We start from the raw sequence: 26,653 nt of genomic DNA, 5'->3' as shown, positions 1-26,653 counted from the left end.
AGTTTCACCACTTTGCCAAGTTCGTGTAGTGGTTTTTACCCTGTTGGAGACAGTATGAGCGGAGGTCGCTTCGAGTTCGATGACGGCGGGGCTTTCTGTGGCGGTTGGGAGGGCGGGAAAGCCCACGGCCACGGCATCTGCACCGGACCCAAGGGCCAAGGGGAGTTCTCCGGCTCCTGGAATTACGGCTTCGAGGTGGTGGGGGTCTATACATGGCCGAGCGGAAACACATACGAAGGGTACTGGTCCCAGGGAAAGCGCCACGGGCTGGGCGTGGAGACCAAGGGCCACTGGGTCTACAAGGGCGAGTGGACTCACGGCTTCAAGGGGAGATACGGCTCACGCGTTAGCTTAGCCAGTGGAGCCAAATATGAGGGGACCTGGAACAACGGGCTGCAAGACGGATACGGGACAGAGACCTATGCTGACGGGGGTAAGTTAGCTAGCTAGCTAGTAGGCTGGAAATTCCCTCAAACTGCCTGAGAAGAACGGTTCCCTTATTTCTCCAGAGAGAACTTAGCTAGCCTATATTGTCACTTGACATTTAGAGACATGGCTCCACTGTAACACAACACGGAGGCCCCAGACTGGATAAAATGCAGGTCACATTACGCAGACATCGGGGCTTTTTTAAAAGGTGACTTGGTCTTCGGAAAGTCCGCTCAAGAGGGACAATGAGAATGGACACTTGTTCTGACCGAAACTTTGGTTTTGGCTGTGTCTCAAATCTACCCCTTTAAGTTAGCTAGCTATATTCCTTGATTAGCTAGTGGCCTTTATGGTGCCCCTAAGTGACATCGCACTGGGGAGTCATGACCCAATCATGCCCAAGAATGGAAAAAAAAGTGATTAATGCTTAATTAATTTAGATAAATAATGACCACTGTTTAGTTAAACGCATATATTAGCTAAACTTAGTGTGGATTGCTTAAAATGAAGTTGACACCTCAGCTGTCTTCTTAAAGCTCCTAAGTGGAGCTGTGGAGCTACTGCCCTGGTCTGAGGGTGGGCCAAACTGGCCAACACTGTCAAAATTAGTAGGGCTCTTCAAACAAAGGCACTCCTCGGTTAATTAAAATGCCCTTATTGTATTTACTACATGTCTTAGCTGGACTGTTAAAATGTTAAAATGCCCACACGTTGAAGAAGACAGGTGCCAAAACAGGTGACCATTTTTTTAGCAGTCCAGCTCGGACAGAGTCGCTCAGTTTTGCCCAATCTTAGACCAGGGCAGCAGCTCCATGGCTCCAGTTAGGTCAGCCCTGGGAACTGTCTCAGAGTAAAGTCTTTCTCTAGATACAGAATTACAAAAATGTGAGATATCTGCACCTGAACTTTGTCTTGTTTTTCACGCGTGTGTGAGAGTAAGTCACTAAAAATGTATTTTAGCTTGTGGTGCTCGTGTTTCTGCTGAGTAAATGAAATGCAATCAGTTTAGACAATTATCACCAGCCGCCATGACTTCTGTTGACACGCCACCCCAACTTGGAAAGGCAGGGCCCCTAGAAAAGTCCCCTCTAGAGTAATTGTGACAGTGTGGTGGCGTTTATGTGCACCTATCTAATGAATACGATGTTTCCCGCATGAATTGAGGGCAGCATTTTCCATATTCCATCTGTTCTTGGCAAGAACGTCAGCCAGGTGGGCTGGTTTGGGTGTTCTGGAGACCTGATTTGGGTGCTGTAGAGCTTTGTTGTTTTTTCAGCCCTGGTCCTGGAGGCACCATGTCCTGCACATTTTAGTGGACTCCCTGCTTTAACACAACCACTGCAATTGTGAAAGGGCTTGTTAATTAGCTGATTAGTTCAATCAGGCATGGTGGGAGCAGGGAAAGCACTAAAATGTGCAGGCAGGGTACCTCTAGGATAGGGACTGCATGATATTGGGGGAAAAACTGACATTGCGATATTTTGTTGCTCTGCTATTGTTTGTATATATTGCAATATTAAAAGTAAAGAAAGTTTCGCAACTTTTTAAAAATTAGAAATCAATGATCCAACATGTCATGATAAAAAGAGCTAGCATATTCTGGCAAGAACACATTACATGAAGGCAAGGGAGATCATTGGGACAGGGCCAGCAATCTATCTGAGGGGGTTATAAAAAGGACAGGAATGCTCAACCATTGGGAAAATAGGTGACAATACACAGACTTGCTCAACTGCTCATTTAAATGCAAGGCATTTGCCGCCCTGAATTAAAAGAATCCACCTTACTCTCATCACTTTACACCATACAATGCAATAGGAGGTTCTCATTTCTACACTAGGACACTTCTCAAAATGTCAGAACTAAGGGTTGATTCGAGACACAGCCCCAGTTGCTTAAATGCACAGCTTACAACCAGGAAACCCCAGTGTCACCACAGATGGCCTGTTGGTAAAAAGCCCATTGCTAAGGAGCATTTGCCAGAGGAAGGAGGCAGGGGATTACAAATTAAAGGTGTCATGAATTCTGCTCTCTCTCTCTGTATGTTTAGGAGGGTCTGATGTGAATCTAAAAGCTGTGTTTCTTTTAAGTTGTTTTTTATTTGTTTCTATTTTAAAGGTATGTAAAAAAGAAAATTCACTGAAGGGTAAAGTAGGTAGCAGGTAGACAGTGTAACTCCTTGTAACTCTGTGTAATTCCTCTGCTGCATGCTCTTCACTGGCTTCCTGTAGCTGCTATCAGATTCAAAACCCTGAATGGATCAGTTTCTCCGTAGTGGATGGCAATGGTCAAAAGCCGATCAGTACCAAGAGCCCTTCAAGCTTCAAGTACAGCTCGGCTTGACTCACCATCCTTTAAGATCCACAGAAGACAAGCATCCAGTTTTTTTTCTGTCCTGGCACCAGAGTGGTGGAACGAACTTCCCCTGGGTGTCCGAACGGCAGAGTCGCTTGCTGTCTTCAAGCACAGACTGAAGACCCACCTCTTCCAAGAGTACTTGGGCGAAGTGTAGTGTGGAATATTGTGGTCTCCATACTGGCTTGAGTGTTTAGTAGTGTCTAAGCTAAGTCTATACAAATTAGGGTATTTTTCTGAGTGAACAGTGAAGCATTTTTGTAAGTTCCTCTGGATAGGAGTGTCTACTAAATGCCTTCAATGTAATGTAATGTAAATGCAGACAAAGATAAAAGTGAATATTGTAACACAACGTATTATCATAAAGCATAAAGTAAATATTTATTATTAGATGTATGTATAGATTATTGAAGATATTTAGTATATTAGTATAATATTTAGATATTAGTATGGAATACAAATATATCATATAATGGGAGTCTAAAGTGCAAAAAAAAAAAAAAAACATTTTTGCAATGGTTGGCTTGACACTGGAAGGTACAATACCAATGTGACTAACCAGTGATATGGCACCTGAAACAGAGAGCTCATACATCACAAATTAAATATGGCTGAAAATACTCATTTACACACATATGTGTACATTTTACTGATGTAACCTCAGAATGTAATATGTGCACATTTATAGAGCCTGGCAGCTGAGTCATCACATTCAGCAGTATGGAATGCATCACAGTGTATAAGGACGCAGTAATAGGCCAGACTTTGCCCTTCTGGCCTGTCCATAGGACTGATGAACTCAGACATGTGTTGCTTGGCAGTGAGACACAGGGACATAAATAACTGCACATGGTTTATTACTCTGGAGGTGGACATGAAAGTGTGGCTTGCTATTGTTGTTGTGGCTGAAGGCAGGAAATGTGGGTGTGGATCAACAGGGCTATCATGTACTAGCTGATAGCACAGCCTTGTCTTGTTATTTTTATCTGTGCGTTTAATGGATATAATTTCTAAATCGTTTGATGAAATTGCATGGGAAAGTAATTTGAGATATTTTGTTTCAAATGGAGAAGAATCTTGTGTTGCTAAGAATACAGAACACAGATCACATCCCTAATGTGGTGTAGAGATTTAGAGAGGGGACATTCTGGATTATTAGGAGGGGAAACTGTTAGTCTACTTAGTCACGCAGGATAAAATAGGCTTGTTTCTTTAAGCACCTAAAAAGGATATGAGTACAATTGGTTGAGATTGTTAAGAGTTAGAACCATATTTTCTGCTCAAATGTAGCAGCAGGGTGTTAAGGAGCAAGTAAAAAGCACCTTAGTATTAAGATCACGTTAAGTATTTGAGAAAGGGTTCTATGTGATGCTCAGTCAACATTTTAGAAATCATATTTGTGTCAAAATTCTTCTTATTGTTTAAGTTACACAAATTTGAATAACTATTTAAACAGTGCTGGAATAAAGCAATAAAGATAATACACCACATTCACATTCCCAAGCCATATAGCTCAAGAATTAAATTTCTGACACTTCATTTTACATTTAAGTTTATTGGAATTAATGAATCTAAAGCCAGTCGCAATGCATGTCTTTATGTGACATTGAGTCCAACTACCTCTGTTGTTCACTCACCAGTTCCCTCTTTCTCTAGGCACCTTCCAAGGACAGTTTACTGGTGGGATGCGACATGGCTATGGCGTGCGTCAGAGTGTCCCATACGGCATGGCAGCTGTAGTGCGTTCGCCTCTGCGCAACTCCCTCACCTCCCTGCGCAGTGAGCACAGCAACGGAACTCTGCTGCAGCAGGATGTCCCGCTCATCACCACCACCAATGCCTCAGGCCAGGAGACGCCTTCTCCCACACCTGTCGGGCCATCCCGTGGCGGCTTCGCCCTCACCCTACACGTGGACCCAGACATGGTAAAGCCCAAGAAGAAGGGCCTCTTCCGGCGTGGCTCGCTTCTGGGCAAGCTGACCAAGTCGGAGTCACGCACGTCGCTATCTAGTCAGAAGAGCAGGATCAGCTTCCTGCGCAGCGACTCGGCTCTTAGCTCTGCAGCCAGCGATGCCAACTCCACAGTCAGCTTGGGCGAGAGTGAGGGCGAGGCCGAGGGCGGCGAGTTCCCACCCGTGGAAGCCGACATTGACGCCACCACCACCGAGGTGTACATGGGCGAGTGGAAGAACGACAAGCGATCGGGCTATGGCATTAGTGAGCGCTCCAGTGGCCTGAAGTACGAGGGCGAGTGGCTGGACAACCAGCGCCACGGCTATGGCTGCACTACTTTTGCAGAGGGCGGCAAGGAGGAAGGGAAGTACATGCACAACTTGCTGGTGAAGGCTGTGAAGAAGAAGGTGATCCAGCTGAAAGGCACAAAGGTCAAGCAGAAGGTGGAGAGGAGCGTGGAGGGGGCGCAGAGGGCCGCTGCCATCGCTAAGCAGAAAGCGGAAATCGCCAACTCAAGGTCAGTTAAGCCTCGGGCTGAATAATTTTGGAAATGCCATAAAACTTTTCTAGTAGTAATTTCACAGCATACACCCACCAGCCTCTAGAGATCTGATTTATTCACAAATGTAAATAAACTGGTAAGGAATAATTAAGAAAAAAGCTTTTCCTTTCCTTCAAAAGTAGAGGGCTTTTTAATTAGCTGAGAAGGTGTAACAAGGACTGCAGCAAACACTAAAGAGCTTTACAACTGTACTCCAGGGATGTGGTAAGCACATGAAAATCACAACAATACTGTGTTGAACACAGCACATTTTCTTTTATCAAAGATATATGCTGCTGTGTGTATGTTTGATCATAATAGTACAATAAAGCCACTGTAGTCCACGCATTGGGCCACAAAGGCAGCCTTGTGTAAGCTCATGTGTGGCAGATGCAAGTGTTGGAGCTGTTGCCCCATCTGCGCTTCACTTTACAGCAAAAACTGCTTTTCTAGCTTATTGAGGCAAAGAAATGCAATTTTCCTAATGCCATAGACAATTACCAGACCTTATCCCAGGTGAGCAGCTTTTCACTTACTAAAGTAGGGCAGAAAGAACCACAAACAAGCAGCAGCTGAAGGCAGCTACAAAAAAGCCCTGGCAAATCTGAAAAGGGGTAAACAGCATTTTGTGATGTCCATGGGTTCCAGACTACGCCCAGTCATTGACTGGAAAGGATTTGCATCCAAGTATCAATGGCTGTATTTGCTCAATGGTTAATAGCATATTTTAATAGCTTAAACCCTTTGAATTAAAACTAATAGTGTGCAATTACATCTTAACTGCATCATTTCAAATCCATTGTGGTAATAATACAAACATTGTGTCCAAATACTTATGGACCTGACTGTATGTGCCTAGTGAAAGGTCACTCACTACTTGAAGTTTTCCCTGTCCTTCCTAGCTAAAGTTACTCCGCTCTCAGTGTGTGTCTCTGTTCTATGATGGACCGTTAAGTAACCTTAGATTCCTGGTGGACCACACCTTCACAACACATCTCACATGATATCACTGAAAACAACCACTTGCTAACATTCCCAGAATTCTGTTTAAGGGCATAGACTGACCATTCATGCACTCATTAGCATTTCACTAGAGAAAGAACAGACGTTTCCAGTTAAAGTTAGCTCCAGTCATGGGCTCCCATGCTCTCAAAGACACAATATACAGTCATATCAGAATATTATGACCACCCCTGGTTTGGAATGAACAGTGCCCATTATATCAGCTCTACTTTTCATATAGGAGCACTGTGTAGTAATATATACTGTAATTGATCTGTTTCTCTGCCTACTTTCTTAGCCTTCTTACACCCTGTTCCTCAGTGGTCAGTACCCCACAGGACCACCACAAAGCAGCTATTATTTGGGTGGTGGGTCATTCTCAGCACTGCAGTAAAACAGCAGTGCTGCTGGAGTTTTTAAACACCTCGGCATCACTGCTGGACTGAGAATAGCCCACCAAACAGAAGTATCCAGCCAACAGTTTCCTGTGATCATTGATAAAGAAGGACTAAAGGATGACCAACACAAACTGCAGGACTCTTAATAGAGTGGACACAGTGTTTTAACACTCCTTAACAGGAGATGTGAGTGAGATTCATTTATTATTTAATTTAATTAATAATATTTCAAAATTCATTAATCATTTTTTTATTATAAACAATTATTCATTTATTATTTCTAATATAAAGTGGAGTCTGACTCATGTGGAATGAACAGCAAAAGATGATTCAGCGAAATGTGTTTAGATAACAGTCTTCCGAGCAGTGACTGCTTCAGGAACACTTCTTCGCACCATTCCTGAGCTGTTATTTCATCTGTTGACAGCAGTTTCTCCAATAAACGATTTACGTATCCCCCTCTTGTAGATGCACATCACACAGTTTCTTACCAGCTCAGGAAGAGCGTAGGTTTAAATCACAGCAAGCGCAGGGCTGTTTTGCTTTTGCTCGTGTATCTCCTTACAAGGAGGGAAGATTTGATCAAAGCCGCAGCAGCACCTGAAATTAGCCCTCTGTTTATAACAGCACGCATCCCAAAGATGAACTGCAGAGCCTGTCAGCGGTGCAGCGAAATCTAAATATTTTACCTGGGAGACAAGCAGATTTATTAGCGTCAGTGGCATTATGCTCCTTTTCTATTTGCGGTAAGGCCCAGCCTTTGAGGCTCCGTGAAGATCAGGATCAGGAGCCTGTTTATGTTGAAATGTGGAGAGCCAGTCAGGAGTCAGATGATTTTACGCTGAAGTGGTCTGTGCTTCACCTGGGGAGATTTTTTTTTTTGCCTAGATACATTGTGCAAATACAATATCCGATGTCAGCTTATGCCCAGGGTAGCCCGCTTTTGCCAAAGTATAAAACTGCAGTAGAATAGTGAATGCTAATGTGATACTGGGTTCTTAGGGTCCAATTGTGTATTTTAAGGGTAAAAAACAATATGATGAGTGATGAATGATGTTACCATAAGAGCAGTAACTGTAGGAAAATATACTCAAATTTAAGCTGAGTTTTGTTCTTTTTTCCGTTTATTAAACATATTTTTAAATAATCTCTCTAGACAATACATCCAACATGTATTAAACAATACGTCTGTGCTTCTATCAGCTTATACTCAGTTACTATTAGCACTATTAGACTTAGAATAAAACTCTGATTGACTTTGATAAAACTCTTAAGACCAATTTTAGAATGGTCAAGATGTGGCCATAAACTGGCTGTCAGATACACATCATCAAACCATCTATTCTGCCCCTGTATCTGTCACAGTCTGAACTGCCATTATCTGAACTATCTGACCAGCTATTTAACTCAAATCAATGTACACTCATTAAACAGTATTTTAACAATAATTTTATTATTTTTCTATTTTCTTTAATGAAAGTTTTTTTGGCATAACATTTTTGGTACACCTCCAGAATAACACACCCTGTGAATGTATAATTTCCACCCTAGACAACATTTTCAAACTACATCAATTTGCAGGGGGAGGAAACAGTGAGTGAAATTCCCTCTTGCAGGAAAACGGCAATGTGCAACCTAAATTCCCTACCGTTCTCCAGCTGTTAAACACCGATTCACCTTCACTGCTGTATTCAGACTGTTTAACTACCGTAGCTTTTGCTTGGTGCTAGAAATGAACCCCCTCATTATCGAATGACACCGTGTCCATACCTAATTGGTGTCTATGTAAAATGATATGGAACTGTGAGCCAATGCCGGTATTTGTACATTACATAAACAATTATAAATTGTTGTAATTGCAACTACATCCATCTCAGGTAACACAACAGAGAGGTATTTGCAGATATTTTAGCACAGCAGTCTAGCATCAACTGAACATTGCACTCTTTTGAAGAAATAAATACATCAAATACCGGTTTAAAACATCATTTTTAAATATCGGTCAAATATAAACATCTGTCAGATCCTGATAATTTCTTTTTGGCTGTTACCTGCCGATAATCATCTTTCTAATTTCATTGTGCATCCTAAAATGCTACATACTGCAATTGCAAGTCTTCCAACCTGTTACAATGCTCAAATTCAAGTGTTCAGATTAAGCAGTTGTTCTGCAGAATTGTATACAGCTCCTTTAACTGTAATGTGACAATTCAGGCAGAGGCCTGAAATGGCAGCTTTCTTTGTACTTCCCAACTTGACATCGAAAAGAAGCTTATATATGAAAGAAAAGAGAAATCCACTTTCTTGTTGGCTGTCCACTCTTTAATATTGGATTTACAGCTTTCCTGAGTTGGACATTTAGGCAGAAGTATTTTAGCTCTTAAACGTTCTGTATTCATGGTTTCTCACTCATAGCTTATTGGACCAAGCTAAGAAATTGTGTCAGATTTGTGAATTCCAAATTTCCAGTCTGTACACTATATGTTAAAATGTTTGTGGACACCCCTACAAATGAATGCATTCAGCTACTTTCAGTGGCACCCATTGCTGACACAGATGTGCATATGTAGACACATAGCTTGTCTAGTCCCTGTAGAGATAATAGAATAAGACTCTCTGGAGCAGATAAACATGAACCTATTGGCACCGTGCCTAATGCAGCCCCCCCAGCATTGAGCTGTGGAGCAGTGGATATTTGTTCTCTGGAATGATGGTGCTCCATCTAATACTTTTGCGATCAGGTGGGGTGGTAACTAACATTCTAAAACCAGTAAAGCCCCTGTTGCTGAATCCAATCAGATCCTCATAGCAGTGGTCTAAAATCTAGTATAGAGCCTTCCAGTAGAGATAGTTACTCCAACATTAGCAGGATAAACTTTTTTAATACCCTTGATTTTGGAAGAAATAATGAATGAGCAGGTGTCCCAATACTTTTGCTCATACAGTGTATTTTAATATTAATTGAAAGAAAACATAATTTCTGAACATACGTATACAATGAACCTAAGTTCGAAGTTCTCAATGCTCAGTTCTCTCTGTCGTGATCCAAAGCAGCTCTTATCTGTACCTTAGGACACTCGCTCCTTAGGCACCGTTGTGGTGAAGTCACAGATAAAGAATCCAACCGGTAGAGGTTGGCTGGTGGAGAGCGGCCCCGTGTTGGCCGGGGGCAGTGTATTTTGAGCAGGGCCTGGTGTGCTGTGGAAGGCGAGGCTCCTCGGAGGCCATGGCACCGGGTGTAAATGACGCACACAGCCACAGTGTCAGAAAGGAGGCCTGCCTAAATAAGGCCAGACACTGTTGCTGTATCACAATTGCAGGGGAATGCAACAGCTGATAGCTCCCAGCTCCCAGACACTGACAATGAGCCGGGGTGCCCCATTCTTAACTTTAGAGCGCCAGGACAGTTACACCATACTCTCAGTTAAGCAGCATTGATTACACTTCACTTTATGATGCACTTTAAGAAGCTGGTGTCTTTATCAGTTGTTTTGTTCTGTAGGCAGTTGTATGAGTGTATAATATATCTAGGAAATGGTGTGTTACGATACATTGCCAGTAAGAAGTTAGACTGAATGTGTTTTTTGTCATTTTGAGGATATTTTTAGCTAAAAGGCTTCTGCTAAGGGGTGGGCGATTAGGCAAGAATGTAATTTTGTGATACTTGAAGACAGGTTTACTTGTTTTATACAGACAATATCTACAATGTCATCAGATATAGTATATATAGACATATTATGACTTTGTGAATAGCTAAAATTACCAAATAAGTCAAATATGTGAATTTGTTTTTTCAAAACACAAACGTTAAAACTACCGTTTTTTCCACTGTCCCACAATCTGAGTTTCAGAGTTGAAGCTTAAGGAACTTCTTCAAAAGCATTCCAGGTGGCTCCTAATGAAGCTCCTCATCAAGAGAACGTCCGAAACTGTGCAGTATTCACTTATTACTGCCTTCAGTAGGCCTTGTTTGGCTGCTACTATGTAAAAAACTACATATGAAGTAAAGGTTCTTTACCAATTGTGAAGTTTCTTCAAACTCCTGCTTAATTGAACTAAGTGGTTCTTTTACTGATCTGCTTAAAGCCCTTAGAACCATTTGTGGCACCAGTATGTTTAACATTGTTGTGTGTTTAGAATAAAGCCTAAGACTAGACTTAAATCCTGTCTGAGAAAGCAACTCTTTTAAATATGTCCAACATAATGATAGAGCTACCGCAATTAGTCGCCATGGTCTATGGTGCCTGCGCTGAAATTAATCGTTAAGATTAATCAACTACTTGACAACAGAATCGATAGATCAGTAGAAAAATCGTTGTCAGTGGCAGGCCTAATGATGGGGTTGTAGTGTAACGTTCAGGTGGTGGCATTAAAAAGCAACGTACCTTATTCACCAACCATTCTTAAACCCACTTACTTTACTTACAGTTACAGATTCTGACTGTCACCAGTGTTTTCTTATTTGGGATTTGTACAGTTTTCGCACACATCATGAATCTGACATAGTTCAGATAAGCTGTAATGAAAAAGAAATTACCAGTAAGTGTTCCCACAATCAAAATCTGATCACTAACTTCATAATTTTTGTTTTTACAAAATAACATGGCCAACTGAAGAAGAGGCTCAGATACAGTAAAAACAACTGTGTTTTTTAAAAAGGTCTTTACTCTGAAAGAATTTGGTAAAACCACTTTGTGGTAACTTTTTTTGTTATGGTGCTTATGATTAAATCCATATGCATGCAGGGCTATGTGAAGACTTGCGTCAGCAGCGGTGTCAGATCTTTCAGCAGATATAAATATTACCCTGCCTGTAAATAAGTATTATCTTTGGCAGTATATGCATGTACAACACCTAGCTACTATGCAGAGTTCAAGCTCTTTCCCTCCCTCTGTGTGCCAGTTCAGTTTATCTTAACATTAATAACTGGTGTGAAACATGTCCTAAATGTATTCTAAAAGTATGGAGTGGTTAAAGTGGTTGACTGTCTCGTATTTCATTAATGCTGCATTGACATCAATTGCAATCAAGCAATGAAGTGTACAGTGCTGGTAGAAAGCTTGTGAAACCTTTACAATTGTCTGAATTTCTGCATAACTTTGATCTGAAATTATGAGATCATTTTTAATTCAGTTTAATAGTTTTGTAACAGTTCACAGCTGTAAACCAAAGCCTAATCGTAGGTTGGTCATGTAGCAAGACAATGACCCAAAGCACACAATCAAGCATAAACAATTTTGCCTTAAATTCACATTAGTCTAATTGAGGTTATGCCCGTTAGTATGTTCTGTATTCATAACCCTTGATACATTCATTCTGGGGGGGCTACTCCTCAACTCTAGGGGGTAAAATGTCAGCCTACCCTACCCCAGCCTACATTTCTCACGCAGAACTGTAACTAATCATCTCTCCCTGTCTCTCTTTCCTCTTGTTCGCTCACATTGCATAACTTACAACATGCGTCTGAACAAAGTGTTAATTATACCAATTATTATACCAAGTATATCAGTGCTGTTAATAAAATATACTGTGCAACACATGTCCTCTCTAGCTCACTAGCAAGCTTTTCTAGCTTATCTGTGTTCTGGGAGGTATTTCACACAGGAATTTCTCAGCCAGATAGCTTAAGCCCATGGTTAAGGACTGTCTAATAGGGATGACCCATAGCTTCTTTTCTATTAGACATGCTTGACTTTAAGTTATCTGGGTAAACTCAGATATCCTGCTTTGTGAAACACCACATACTACACCCCCCCACCACCCCCACCCCCTCCGGACGGATGTCTGAACTAAAGATCATTTCTACACAAAACTGTCTAACAAAACCTTGTTATTCTAATCGAAAGCAACTCAAATTAAGCCACATTCCATGTAATTACAATTATAATACAGAAAACACATTCTCTTGACTGTTTATGACCTGCGTTATTAGAACCCTTACATCTTTACTCCTTTGGTGGCTCCAACCTATGTCCCTGTTCTAACTCAAGGTCCAGCAGACAGCATGGTAAACACCCTGATTGGAGGTTGAATCATATTCTTACTACACAACCAGGGATGAAACCTTGACAGTGTGTTTCAGTCTGCTGAGTTGCTGCAGCTCGTCTACAGGAAGTGCCATCTGTCAAAGGTCTCTCTACCCACTGCTTGGCAGCATGCTAATACAGGCATGGACAATACGCCCCCACACAATTTGTTACTTAATCACTTGTTATTGTGCTCCTTTCAGTAGCTTCATTATATCTATCTATGTACTATCTATATCTATATTTCTCAGGAAGATTCTTTTACTGTGTTTGACTCAACAATTTATCAGTGGTGAAGGTAAAACCAGTAAAGCAGCTTTGCCCTGACAAGATTAATAACTGATTTTACCACAGTTAATATGGTAGACACGACGCAAAGCTTTAATAAAACAACAAAATGTTAAAAAAAAAAAAACATTTTAAAAATAACCAATAAATACATGTGTAGCCATTGTAGTATGTGTTTTAAATACGCTATATTTGCTTTGCTTGTGGATTAGTCGATCAGAGTTTCATGGACACAGATTAGGAGTGAATTCTAGGTGTGTACATCAAAATCAGACCATTTTTCCTCTAAACCAGCCACTCACAGTCAGCCAAATTACTGCTTTGGTTTTGGCAGACCTGCGTTGCAGTTGATTTTTACTATTGGTGGCAGTCCTTTAAACAGGGGGCTGATATTTTACAAAGCAAACACTGCCATGAAAATTCTAGATTGGTGCATCTCTAGTGAGTTCTGCTGTAGTTTAATCAAATGCATTCAGAATCTCATCTCTGAGACTTTACCGTGATAATCTCATTCTATGCCATTCTAAGACTGTAGTGGTTGAAACAGCTGAAACTGCTCATGATTAGGTGTCCAAAATTCACTACAGGGAATCCTCTTGCACCAAACTGAGCTACAGAACTGCCGGCTCTAACGTTTTCCCTGCCCTGACTATAAAGGCTTTAGTTCTAAAGTTGAATTAAAAGATGGTTTGAGCTAAAGATTCCACAGCAGGGCTAAGAATATACCAGGATTAGAGTTCAGAGAGCCTTCGTGCTGCCTATATCCACTTGATCTTGGTGCCTTAGTGAAAATTGTTAAGAGGATTCTGCAGCCAGACACATTATACTTGTACCAGACACATTCACAGTATAGCAAGTTTTGCTCCAGAATCTAGACTTGCTGTTGCTAATACAAGCTGCTTAATGTAGTCTGATCATTCTTTTCTGAATGTTTTAATTTAACAAAGCCTAATTATATATATATTTTAGGAACACCATAGCAGTTACTATGCTAAAGTTAAGTTAAGCAAAGGCCTTAAATGATATATGGTAATTTGGTGTACAGCTACAAACAGAAGAACTCTGAAGTGACTCTAGATTACACATTTTCCCCAGTAATGTATCCCTGACATTGGTGGTATAAACTAAAAGTTTGATGTAATTTGATGCCAATCAGTGTTTTTTGGGCCAATACTGAATGCTGATTGTCTTTCAGATCGATAGGTTGTTCTTTGACTAGACTAGATGCTACAGTAACCTTTTCAGGCAAACTTGGCAATCTTTCATTGTGCAGGGCTTATTCAATGTTCTGTGCACTGTCTCTCAACATGAGAGAAAATGACACAATCAGCTTTTAGGGCCAATTACAGAATTGTAACTGTAATTAGCCAATCCTAAAAGCCTCTCAGGTCGTGTTCTCGAGTTAAGGATGGGCTTCTCTGTCACAGGACGCTGCTGTTCCTTGTTCAACCGATACATAGCCAATCGATTTTTCCATCTCTAATTTCAGATCATCCCAAGGCTACTCACCAGCTGTATCACATTATCAATCACTTTCAAGCTAAATAATCCTAGAGGGAGCCTGGAACTGTGCTGACTGCTTGTGGACAGGTGTAGATGTAAGATCCACTACGGGGAGTCCTGAGCCCTTCTAATGGTTCCGTTGGGAAGTGGCTTCTAAACTGAGTCTTAAAGTGGGCATGGCTATTTTGAGCCCAGGCTAACGTTACAGCATGTCAAGTATTCCCAGAGTAATCACAATCTGCAGTGCTCCGACTGTCCAGTTCAAACACTACAACACTGTTTTGGTCAACAACACACAGTGGGATGGGTTTAAATTTGGGGATGTACATATAGGAAAACTATTCTATATTTCCTAATGGTTTATTATTTTCAAAAGGTTAATCAGTGAGTTGTAACCTTACTGCCACTGCATATTTTACTGCTGAGGTTTATCTATGATTGTAAAGCACTATTGTAGTGAATCCATTTGGCAGGAATAAACTGTTCTGCACTCTTCAGCCAAGGCTATAGAGCTGTTCCCTAGTACGGCCTTGGTCATATCTCATTGTCAGGAGCTGGGTGTTAAAATAATTTATTTCGGCTTCAGCTCGATGCCTGAAGAATATGCCACCCCTGCTAATAATACTCCTGCGCTACGCAACCCTCACCACACACCTGACCTCTGCTTTCTACCCTCACACAGTTTAGGCACACTCCCTCTGAGTGGGGCTCGATTCATAGACCATTTTGCTCTTTATTGTTGACTGTTTTGGGATTTACAGATTACTACCTGAACTCGGAACAGGGAGGGATTCTTTTGTGTTGATGGGCTGTGCTTTTTATAAACAGGGCAGACAACTGCTGTCCCATCTTCCAAATAAAGACTTTGTGGAATGTCTTGGAGCGCCAGGGCTGTGCATTGCTATAGCAAAAGCGCTGTCAGGATCAAACGGAATGGCTTTCAGGGAAGAAATCTGCATCCAGGAGGGGTTTCGCAGTTAAACGTTCAAAATTGCACATACCTGGGAACTTTAAAGGCCTAGTTCACATGTTCAAGACTAACCTCGTGACTGATACCATGGTAAATTATTAATAGGTCCAGTCATCAAAATAAGGACCTGGGATAAGCAGAAGTACGCCACCATGGCACACATGGTACACAGAATGTTTTCCATATTAATCATGTATCAACCCCTTACAGTTATAGCCAGCCACAGTGATACAGGAATTATAGCAGTGTCCACAAAAAATGATTGGTACTGGACAGATATTTCTCTGTAATGATAAGTGAGGTGGGTTTAGTCTCAATTTCTACATTTATCTATTAGCATCAGCAGTAATGTCCATGAAATGCCTGATGTCAGTGCATAACTTTAGAGAAAGAAGATATTGAGATATTGAGAGGGGAACATTCAGACAGAATGGTAACTGGATAGAAATCCAGTGTAGATTCATTGTGTATTATATTATATATAAACTATGTAATTATGTAGATTGAGAAGTGGTACATTTTACTACTCTGTCATTATTTAAAAGCAAAACTAAGGTAATCAGCTCAGAGTAAACATGTCACTGAAGAAATATCTATGTACACTACATGTCCAAATATTTGTGGACACCCCTTCTAATGAATGCATTCAAGCTAAAGCTACTTTAGGTTGCACCCAGTCTGCGAACGCGCACAGAAACAGTTTGTCTAGTCCCTGTAGAGAACTACTGCCAATAGAAAAGAACTCGCTGGAGCAGATAAAAATGAGTCTGCTGTCATCATGCCTAATGCCAGTTGTGGACTAGAGGGGTATAAAGCCCCAGCATTGAGTTCTCTGGAATGATGGATGGTGCGCGATGGTGGATCATTTAATACTTTGAGGATGAGTTGGGGAGTTTGGGGATAAGGTGGTGTAATCATCCAACATCCTGACCTCTTGTAGCTGAGTGTAGTCCTCCAAAATCTAGTAGAAAGCCTTCTTCCCTGGACAGTAGAGACAGTTTCTCCAATAAAAGCAGGATAAACTCTTAATGTTACTGAGGCCTCATGTAAAAACATAACTTTAATAATAGGACTTAAAAATGTATTTTTTTTTTATTTTGCATGTAGTGGTTTGTTTGGAAATATATATACATTTTGCCTGAAGTTCACTCATTTCAACAGACCAATTTCGTCGAATGCAGGTGTCCAAAGTTAACTGAGCGACTGGAACTGAAGCTAATTAACGAGTGATTAATCTCTGTACTGTATACTGTAGGAATTCAGGGCTGTGTCGACTGCTATGTCTTTCCATTATTTCTGACCTTATATCTGAGTCAACAGCAGGAGAAACAGAAAGGCAGATAATATGGCAGGGTAAACAGAGCTTTCCTTTTGCGGAGTGGTCCTGAAACGCTGCCATCTCAGATTACATTTATAGGCCTGATGTTCCCTTGAGCTTATGTTTGGAGTATTACTATTTCTACTCTGTCTTTATTTGTGTACCATAAAGTGCTGGGACGTTGGTTACAGTGTCGTCGCAAAACAAGTGAATGAAATAGTACAAGTGTGATTAATTACATCTGCTTAAAAGCACGCAATGCACAAATATGCATTGCCCTGGTCCTGCATGTCACTTTCCGATAAAAGATTGCGATGTTTAACTGTGAACTTATCTCACATATTACAGTGAGACTGCAAGCATGTATTTGTGTCTTGTGAAAGGTCGAATAAATGACTGCAAACTCTTCCTTCTGCAGAACCGCCCATGCTAAGAGCAAAGGAGAGGCTGCCGATCAGGCCTCTCAGGCTGCTAACAATGAGTCCAGTATTGCGCGAGTGGTGGCCAGAGAACTCTCGCCTTCGTTCTATCAACCAGGTAACTACAGAATTGCATCTACTTTTGTGAGAGCTGCACCTTAAAAAGCTGCCAGTAACTTATAAGCTCGAAGTGATGGTTTGGACAAACATTAGTTATACTTACATTGACATAATTTGATGTGTCTACATTAGTCTTTGAGCTTCAGTGCTAAACTAAAGAACTAAACTTAGAGTACTTAAAGTAGATGTCCTTTTGTGGTTGTGGCTTCCATTGCCTGCATTAGACACTAACTAAAGTGCCAAACGGTCTGAGCTAACTTTAACGTATTTTCATGTTTTAGATATAGATATAGGTCCTTTTGTTTTATGCTATACATAACATAATTCGACATAATTCAGTTTATGTAGTTAAACAACACATGTTTTGAAACACGTTGATGCATTTAATAAACTAGCACACAAACAACAGTGGTCTCTAGCATTTTTCAACTTCTGGAAGTTGTTCTACCACTCAGTGACTGTAGAAAGCATGTACGCCGTGGTTCCATTCCCTTCCATTCTATAAAAACGAAGCCAAAATTGTCGTCTATGTTGTCAATTATGTAACCTGTCCACACAGTACAGACCAGAGACATAGCCAGGCTCTACTACTCATTTAGTAGAGCCACCCCCTTCTCCCAGACCATGCTTTTCTGCAGACACTGTTACCCTTTTAAAAGACCTTCAAATCTAGAAGACTTGGACCCATACTGTGACTTTATGGTCAGGACTAGAAACCACTGCCATAAACACATAAGTGTTAGTCTAGATTACGGTTTGTGGTAGAACAATGCCATTCAAAATAAAGGCAAGGTCACAGGCCTTTCAGCATATGTCCTAAATGTTTATGTGGCAGATCCAGGCCTCAAGCTCGTCTCTAGGGCTGTCATCTTTGTCTAAAAAAAGAGAGGTGAAGGATCGCTCCTCTACTGCACTCAAGGCCCCTGATCAGTGTTCCTTAGGAACACAACTTAGCTTTTCACAGCTTCACACTGAGACACTGAGAAATAATATTGTTCAGTTTAGCTTGAGCCAATTTTTTTGTTTAAAACAAAGCTATTAAAAAAGAGTGTTTCCTGCTTTTGTTGGAGTAACTGTCTCTACTGTCCAGAGAAAGCTTTCTACTAGATTTTGGAGCGTCACTATGAGAACTTGATTGCATTCAGCGACAAGAGCAGTAGTGAGGTCAAGATATTGGATAATCACCACCTAGCCTCATTAACCCCAACTCCCCAACTCAACCCAAAAGAGAACCATCATCAATGAACACAGTTCCACTGCTCCACAGTGCAATGCCGGGGGGCTTTATACCTCTTTAGTTCACACCTAGCATTAGACATGGTGCCAATAGGTTCATGTTTAACTGCTCTAAGGAGTCATATTCAATTGGCTGCTTCTACAGGGACTAGACTAGCTATGTGCCCGTCTTCGGTGCAACGCAAAGTAGCTGAATGCTTTCATTAGAAGGGGTGTCCACAAACATTTAGACATATGGTGTATGTAATTGTATTGTTCCTCGTTAACGTATCAATATGCACTGAAACTATATGTCCGATATGTTGGTTAGAAGAACAGTTTTTGTCGTTGACTTCTTTGTGAACTCCAGCCACAGTATGGATACATACAGTTCCACAACAGCTCAGATTACATAAACTGGGTATTGGATGGTAGCTGTATGTAGCATGTTCTGGGGCTTCTTCGAGAAGAGCTTTGGAAATGGCTAAGCTAACACACATACATAAAATAACACATAACACAGTGTTTACTTAGATATGCTCAGATGTCTCAGACTTTTCCATAGTACTGTTAATGTTGTAGCCTTGGGGGTGGAGTGTGATGGGAACTGGGTTTATGTTACTTACTTTTCTTAATAAACATTTTAATCATTTTAATCTCTAGCTAAATTATTATTCTCAGGTTTTGCCATATTGTTGAGAGATTGTAAGCCCAGTTTAACATCACAACAATAAATAATTCAGCAGCGTACGTCTCATTTATGTAGTCACATATAAGCATCTGCTGTCACAAATATAAAATAACATATGGTTTGCTAACACTTTACTTAAATTACTGACATATGTGGCATTTTAACCTCATTTATACTGTCCTTCATAATATATAGGAGTAATCTTTCATATTCAGGCCGTAGTACGCCTCATTTGGGATATGAAGTGTTGTCTTGATAAATGTCACCACTTCAGCTGTGGTGTGTATCAATCAGTGTAATGCTTTCCAGGCCTCTCGTGAGTTATCAGTCAGCTCCTAACCAGTCTGCTTCAAATGTCTACAGTTCAGTTGCCATGGAGTTGTATTTCATCATTAAAGATGCAGTATAGCATCGTTCTAAATATATAAGTGCTTTCTGTCACAGACAAAAAAAAACAGGGCCTATGAATAATCAACTTTGTTCCCAGTTGTCCCAGTTGTTTGATTCTATTAGTCGTCTAAGTTTGTCTGTGTGGGCTAATGATTTCTGTCAAGGATTTTGACGGGACCCATGGGGGAGACCTAAAAGTACCACCAAATGTAAATATGAACATGAGTCATTCTCAAATTCAGCAATGTCTGCTGTCCCAGTTGCCTGAGACATGTCACACAATGTGCATTTTTAATGGCCTGAAGGAGTTTACACTCTGTTCAGTTATGCAATAAAACAATCACTTAATGTAATTAGGTTGTTTGGAGATTTGACTTTAACATTATCCTAATTTTAACATTATTCTAAATGGAGCAGATAAAAAACGATTATGGTTTTATAATAAACATAATTATTATGTTTAATTATTAATTATTTTTAACCTAATTAGTAGCCGGTGTATTACGGTATATTCCTGACCTGTTGACCTGTTTTCTTGCAAAATATATATATATATATATATATATATATATAGAGAGAGAGAGAGAGAGAGAGAAACAATACTATGCGTACTTATTTATACAGATTTATACAGTTACTTCTGACTGTGCTAATATTTGTGGGCTTTTTCAAACTATAACTGTGTCGCTCTGCTGAGGCGTTGTCAACAATTGAAAAAGCTGAGCTGTTCTTGATACTTTGACAGCTCTTTGGCTATATCCATACCACAAAAGGTGAGCCTTATAGCATACAGGGCTCACCTGGTATCTTAAACCTAGCTGACCCTGGTATTTAGTGGACCCTGAATTTAAGCCTGCAAACGACCTAATCCTCAGAACCATTAAAACAATGAGACACGAAAGGAGAGACAAAATGGCACATCATTAATCAATTTCACCCAAAGATGAGAAAACCATTAGCATGTAATAAAAGCCATATGCCTTATGTAGCCTACTGAATTTAAAGCAGGAATTTGAAAAGAGGCGACGGCTGGCTTTCGCAGAAGACATGTGTTTAGCCCTTTATTAAATTAGTTGCATAACTATTATGATAATATTTTAAATGCAGATAAACAGTAAAACATAACTGGGCACAGTCTTTGAGAGCTTGTAGCTGAAGCTTCAGCAGCGCTAGAAAACATTTGTTTAGTTTTAGTAGCCTCTGCCAATTGACATTGCAGTTAATATGAGTATATATGAGTAATACTGAATATGAGCAACATGCCCTTAGACCTGCCTTACTGAAGATGTGTGGGTCACTGAACTCTAGTTTATTGTGCATCTCAGGCCCTGAGTACCTGAAGAAGCGAGCGCTGCAGGAGATCGCCAAGAGCAATGAAAACGCGGACACAGGCATTCATGAGCCGCTGCTGGCAGGGGAAACCATGCCCACACCTCCAGAAAGTCCCTTCATGCACGAGATGGAGAGCCTGAGGCCAAACATTAGCCCAGCACGCACACCATCGCCTGGCCTCACCCCGACCACTGCCCCAGACCCCAACTACCTCAGCCCTGGCAGTTGGAATGGAGACAGAACTAGTAGAGGCAGTGGAAGCAGCAGCAGGGGCGGCAGCCGGCCAGGTAGCAAGCCAAGCAGTCGGCCTACAACCCCATCTTCAGCTCCAGCCCAGGAGGAGCCTCCAGCTCCCAGCAGTAAAGGCCCGTCGCGATCCCCTAGCCGCCAGAGTGCAAAAGTCGAGCAAGGCTCCGACATGGAGATCAAGCCCCTCCAGAAGATAGACTCCGAGCTGAAAGCAGCAGAACCTGCTCCTGCCGTTACTGCAGCTCCAGTAAGGACCAGCCTCATCTCTTCCACAGATGATGAAGAACCTCTTCCTTGTCCCGCCTCCAAAGTGTCCTCCAAAGCCCAAGTGACCCCAGAGCCCAAAGACATTGAAGACATGGAGCCACAACCTGATCATCCTACATCAATAACGGAGACCACATTGGAGGTCAGGGAGGAGAGGAAAGCTCCTAGCAAAGCAGAAACAAAATCTTCACAGAGACGAGATCCCAGCCCGGCTCCGACACGAGATCCCAGCCCGGCTCCGAGACAAGATCCCAGCCCGGCTCCGAGACGAGATCCTAGTCCGGCTTCGAGACGAGATCCTAGCCCAGCTCTGAGGCGAGATCCCAGTCCTGCACCGAGACGGGAAACCACACCAGCCCTGAGACGAGAACCCAGTCCGGCTCCGAGACGAGAAACCACACCAGCTTCAAGACGAGACCCTAGCCCAGCTCCAAGACGAGAAGCTACTCCAGCTCTGAGACAAGAAGCTAACCCTAGCCCAGCTCAGAGACGAGAACCGAGCCCAGCTCCCAAAGCTGTGCCTAAGCCTGAACCCAAGCCTGTGCCTAAACCAGAGCCCAAAGCCATCGCCAAGCCACCTTCCAAGGTGGAGCCCAAAACTGAGCTGAGGCAGAGGTCTGTGGGGAAAGCCCTTAGCGAAGTGGCGGAAGCCACAGATGAGGTAAGACAAACTCAACTAATTCCTCACATACTGCCCTAATTGTCCTCCTAATATACCCCATCCAGCCATAACATTAATACCACCTGCTTGTTTCTACATTCATCGTCCATTTGATCAGCTCCACCTACCATATAGGATCACTCTGTAGTTCCATATTTACAGACTGTAGTCCATCTGTTTCTGTGCATAGTCTTTTACCCTCATTTCACCCTGTTCTTCAATGATCAGGACCGCAGAGGACCACCACAGAGCATCTGTTTTTTAGGTGGTGGATCATCCTCAGAACTGCAGTGACACTGACATGGTGGTGGTGTGTTAGTGTGTGTGGTGTACTGGTTTCCACTCACTATTCACTCTATTAGACACTCCTACCTAGTTGGTCCACTTTTGTAGATGTAAAGTCAGACAGAAGCTCACCTATTGCTGCACAGTTTGTGTTGGTCATCCTCTAGTCTTTCATCAGTGGTCACAGGACGCTGCCCCCATGATGCTGTTGGCTGGATCTCTGATTGGTGGGCTATTCTCGGCCCAGCAGAAACACTGAGGTGTTTAAAAACTCCAGCAGCACTGCTGTGTCTGATACACTCGTACCAGTGCACCACGTCTACAATTGTCTACCAACATTGCATTAAGGATTTGGTTGCACCACCGGAGCATTAGTGAGGTCAGGTACTGATGTTGGATTATTATTATTATTATTATCCTACTCATCCAGGTAGAGGATGGAGCTCCATCAAACAGCTTCTGCAGCTCCACAGGCCCGAATTAAGGGTTTTAAATCATCCAAACAGCCATGGTCTTAGACATGGTCACCTTAAGCTCATATGCGGTCTCATATGTCGCATTTTCTTGCCAGTGCTTTTCTGTGGAGATTACACAAACTGTGTTTGCACAATTGAACACCTGTGCCTGCGAGCAGAATTCATTAATTAGAGGGGTTGGCTAAGTGTTAACAGCTACGTGTTCTTACTGTTAGTAAAAAAAATACATCACCTACAGATAATTAGAAGGTGGAATTATTCTGGTTCTCCCCTTTCCACTATCACACTTGATCACGCCTCTATCACACCTTAAGCATGCTGCAACAGAGACTTTTGCCCTGTATGAGAATATGCATTTGCTGAGTAATCAGAATCCCCCATGTATTAGCATGAATTACTGACTCTCCAGGCAGAGCACCATCTCTATCTTCCCAGTGGGCCAGTGTGCAAGGGACCTATTCTTCTATAGAGTAGATGTTCCTGTGCTGAAGAAACCACATCATACGGCCCAGAAAACCACATCTGATGTGGACAGATTGTGTTGCTTGAAATGAAGCCCCGACTGCAGTCCCACTGACTGCATTTTTCATAATCAGGCATGTCCATGCAAGGCTGAACCTGAAAGTGACAGATTCTCACCTTCAGAAAGCTGACTATGTTCCCCCAGATTTTAATAAACTTTCATCGCAGTACATGCTGCCCTTCTGCTAAGACGTCCAGAAGATTAGCAGGTGTTGACATTTCACACATTTTTAAAAAATACTTTTGTCTGATACAAAATTTGAAAGAAACACATATGGAATGCTGGTATGGCTTGGTGGCCAACAGACAAGCAAAAAAGACTGGGCAAAACAAACACCTTTTATATGAGGCAAAGGGGAAAAGGTGGTGATATAAACAACAGTCATATCACATTATTTTGACCACCCCTAGTTTGGAATGAACTAGGCCTATTATATTAACTTTCCTTTACCACATAGGATACTAACACAACACACACTAATACACCACCATCATGTCAGTGTTACTGCAGTACTGAGAATGACCCACCACCCAAATAATAGATGATCTGTGGTGGCCCAAACGCAGACTGAAGACCCACCTCTTCAGAGAGTACTTGGACGAATAGTTCTATGGTCGCCTTATTGTATTGTGTTTAGCAATGTCTAAGCTTAGAGGTATCTTTTGAATTATTAGCCTATTCTAACTAGCTAAGGCTTTTCTTGGGTAAATAGCAAAGCACTTTGTAAGTCGCTCTGGATAAGAGCGTCTGCTAAATGCCGTAAATGTAAATGTAAATGTAAATGGCCCCGTGGAGTCCTGAGCACTGAAGAACAGGGTGAAAGAAGGCTAACAAAGTATGCAGAGAAACAGATGGATTTTAGTCTGTAATTATAGAACTACAACGTGCTCCTATATGGAAGTGGAGTTGAAATAATGGGCTCATCCCAAACCAGGGGTGGTCATAATATTCTGATGTTGCAGTGTATTTTGGTGTTTAAATGGAATGGTATTCATGGAGCATACTTTTTGTGTGTAAAAAATTGTGACTGATGACTGATCACTGACCTCATGCACCTATTCGTAAAACTCCACAGCTATTCTGAATGCAGATCTTAGGTCTCTATTATCCTCTCAGATCTATAGTATAGTAGTATAGTAAAATTTGTATTACATTACAAACTACGGAAACAGCATCCCAAAAACGCTTTGCTTTCTTCTTATAATCTTCTCTATATTTGTAGGCATACATTATATGAACTATCAGAGTGCTAGGCAACTGCTTAACAATACCATAGTCCTAGAAAGCCCTTGATATCCCAACAAGAGCTCTAATCTTTTGGGGCACCCAAACTTCTAGAGCCTGTTTACACCTGCCATTAACATGTGTCTTTGCTGATCGGATGACATTCAAATTGTACTTGACATGAAAAGACGCATTATGATCAGATTACGATCAGATCACACAAACCACATTTGGAGTTGGTCATAGACAGATTAGATTCTGTCAGGCAAGCGGCTGTCAAAAAAAACATTAATAAGACTAATAATTGCTGTGGATCTTGGCCTCTCTCTGTCTCGTCACTGTGTGTGTGTGTGTGTGTGTGTGCTAAGCTCATGCATATTTATCTGTTATATGCTCACAGTATTGCAGAGTTTGTTCCTTTGCAGTTTAAATAGCTGCATTTTCGGATAGAGCCAAGAACCATCTATTGTTCCACCGCATTGTAGAACCCCCACCTCTAACCCTAGTCTCCCAAAGCAGAACAGTTTTGATTAGAAACTATTGTTTATAGGAAGTAAAATTAAGTATGTATCATTTTTTTACACAGGAAAGTAAAATCTGATCCAATTTGATCACAGTGGGGATGCATTTTAGTGACAAGTGTAAACTGAATGTAGTCAAAGTAGATCCAGATACAAAATGCATGCTAATGCCAGGTGTTAACAGGCCTAGACGGAATCAGAACCTGACATTGTTTTAGCCTAACCTTATTTTTATGTTTCTTTTTTTTTCAGGGGCCAAACACGATTATGATCTGCATGGTCATTCTGCTGAATATTGGCCTGGCGATCGTCTTCGTTCATGTCCTTTCCTGATAAATAAAAGATGCCCAAGGTAAACAACTATATGCCTGTTTGCTGGAATACTGCTCTTAAATACAGGTGAAATTTAGCAGATTACCATGACTTCATCTGTTCATTTCAGAATTTGATAAACCCAGTGTTTCATCTTTTTGCAGGCTTTTTGTTTTTGAAGCCAATACCATCTAGAGCAAAGAAAGAAGAGAGAGGGGCTACGATGGATGGTGTGTGCTCCGTTTGAGGCTTTGCCGACATGACGCACACAGTCTCAGTAGGGCCCTCTCGAAGCCACTTGAAAGACAGTTACTATACGGTGTGTATTTGGACTGAGGGATGCCATGCAATGAAAGTGTTTCTGTGCCTGAATGCTGGAGAAGCTCAGTGAGGGGAAAGGATTTGTCTGTATTTGCTGCTTGTGAGTGACTTCCACGTTTAACAGTGCCAAGTACAACCCTGTTTATCTGCTGACACAAACAACAAAGAAAACGAAACGGTGACATTTCTTTAAAGGGCTACAAGCGTGTTCACTGCTTTAGGATCTGACATCTGTCAGTCACTGCTTATCCATCTGTGGAGAATAAACTGATCCACAATGCCATGAAATGGTTTCAACCCACTGTATTTGATTGACTGGTGTCACTAAGATCTTTGTGATTTCAGTCTGCTAATCAATCTAAGCAAACTAAAACCAAAAAAATAATGGATAAGGAATAATGATAATGCACACGTAATAAGATGTCTTAAAATCTTTGTGCTGCCCTAAAAATCAACAGAAATCAGTCAAACACTGAGAGGAGGTGTTAAATTTGGCCAGTTAGTAGACCTGCAATTTTCTAAAAAGCATATGTCATATATAAAGACATCCACATTCAGTAGTTCTTATTTAGGCAAATATAATAGATTTTACTTTGCCCTCATCTTTAAATCTATGGTTTCAAGAGACGGGCCAAGTGATACATACGGCAACAGAGCCAATGTAATGAATTTCAGTTCATGTGAGGAAGACGGGATGTGTCAGATGGTTCGTGTTGTGGAGAAATGAGAGGGCTTTTCTTTCTTTCAACAACATCCCACTTCAGATGGACTTTCTGTTGCAATATCTGCCAAATATTGATTCAAACCTTCAGAAAATGATATTAGGAGGAACCGAAAGCATACAAACTCAAGAAAGTTTTGGCT

General features: G+C 41.4%; 1 protein-coding gene across 2 annotated transcripts; it reads left to right on the top strand.

The window, feature by feature from the left end:
* Positions 1 to 54: 54 nt before the first annotated feature.
* On the top strand, positions 55 to 26,036 carry jph2 (junctophilin 2). Of its 2 annotated transcripts, XM_072696895.1 has the most exons (6): positions 55 to 433; positions 4,441 to 5,254; positions 17,202 to 17,320; positions 20,944 to 22,127; positions 25,409 to 25,508; positions 25,633 to 26,036. In XM_072696895.1, the coding sequence occupies exons 1-5, from the start codon at positions 55 to 57 to the stop codon at positions 25,487 to 25,489; spliced, it is 2,577 nt and encodes an 858-aa protein (XP_072552996.1). In that variant the 3' UTR covers positions 25,490 to 25,508; positions 25,633 to 26,036. The 2 variants fall into 2 exon arrangements, with proteins under 2 accessions (XP_072552996.1, XP_072552997.1); XM_072696896.1 differs by lacking the exons at positions 25,409 to 25,508; positions 25,633 to 26,036 and adding an exon at positions 23,380 to 23,442.
* Positions 26,037 to 26,653: the final 617 nt, after the last annotated feature.

The sequence above is a fragment of the Salminus brasiliensis genome, chromosome 14, assembly GCF_030463535.1.
Source record: "Salminus brasiliensis chromosome 14, fSalBra1.hap2, whole genome shotgun sequence".
Lineage (NCBI taxonomy): Eukaryota > Metazoa > Chordata > Actinopteri > Characiformes > Bryconidae > Salminus > Salminus brasiliensis.
The sequence above is the reverse complement of the archived record's forward strand: the minus strand, read 5'-3'. Positions and strand labels throughout refer to the sequence as shown.

Bases quoted from the DNA above. Each gene is read 5' to 3' on its own strand.
- jph2 (XM_072696895.1), top strand. From the start codon at position 55: ATGAGCGGAGGTCGCTTCGAGTTCGATGACGGCGGGGCTTTCTGTGGC. The intron at 5,255-17,201 runs GTCAGTTAAGCC...TTCCTTCTGCAG, and splicing joins GCGGAAATCGCCAACTCAAG to AACCGCCCATGCTAAGAGCA. The intron at 17,321-20,943 runs GTAACTACAGAA...TGTGCATCTCAG, and splicing joins GCCTTCGTTCTATCAACCAG to GCCCTGAGTACCTGAAGAAG.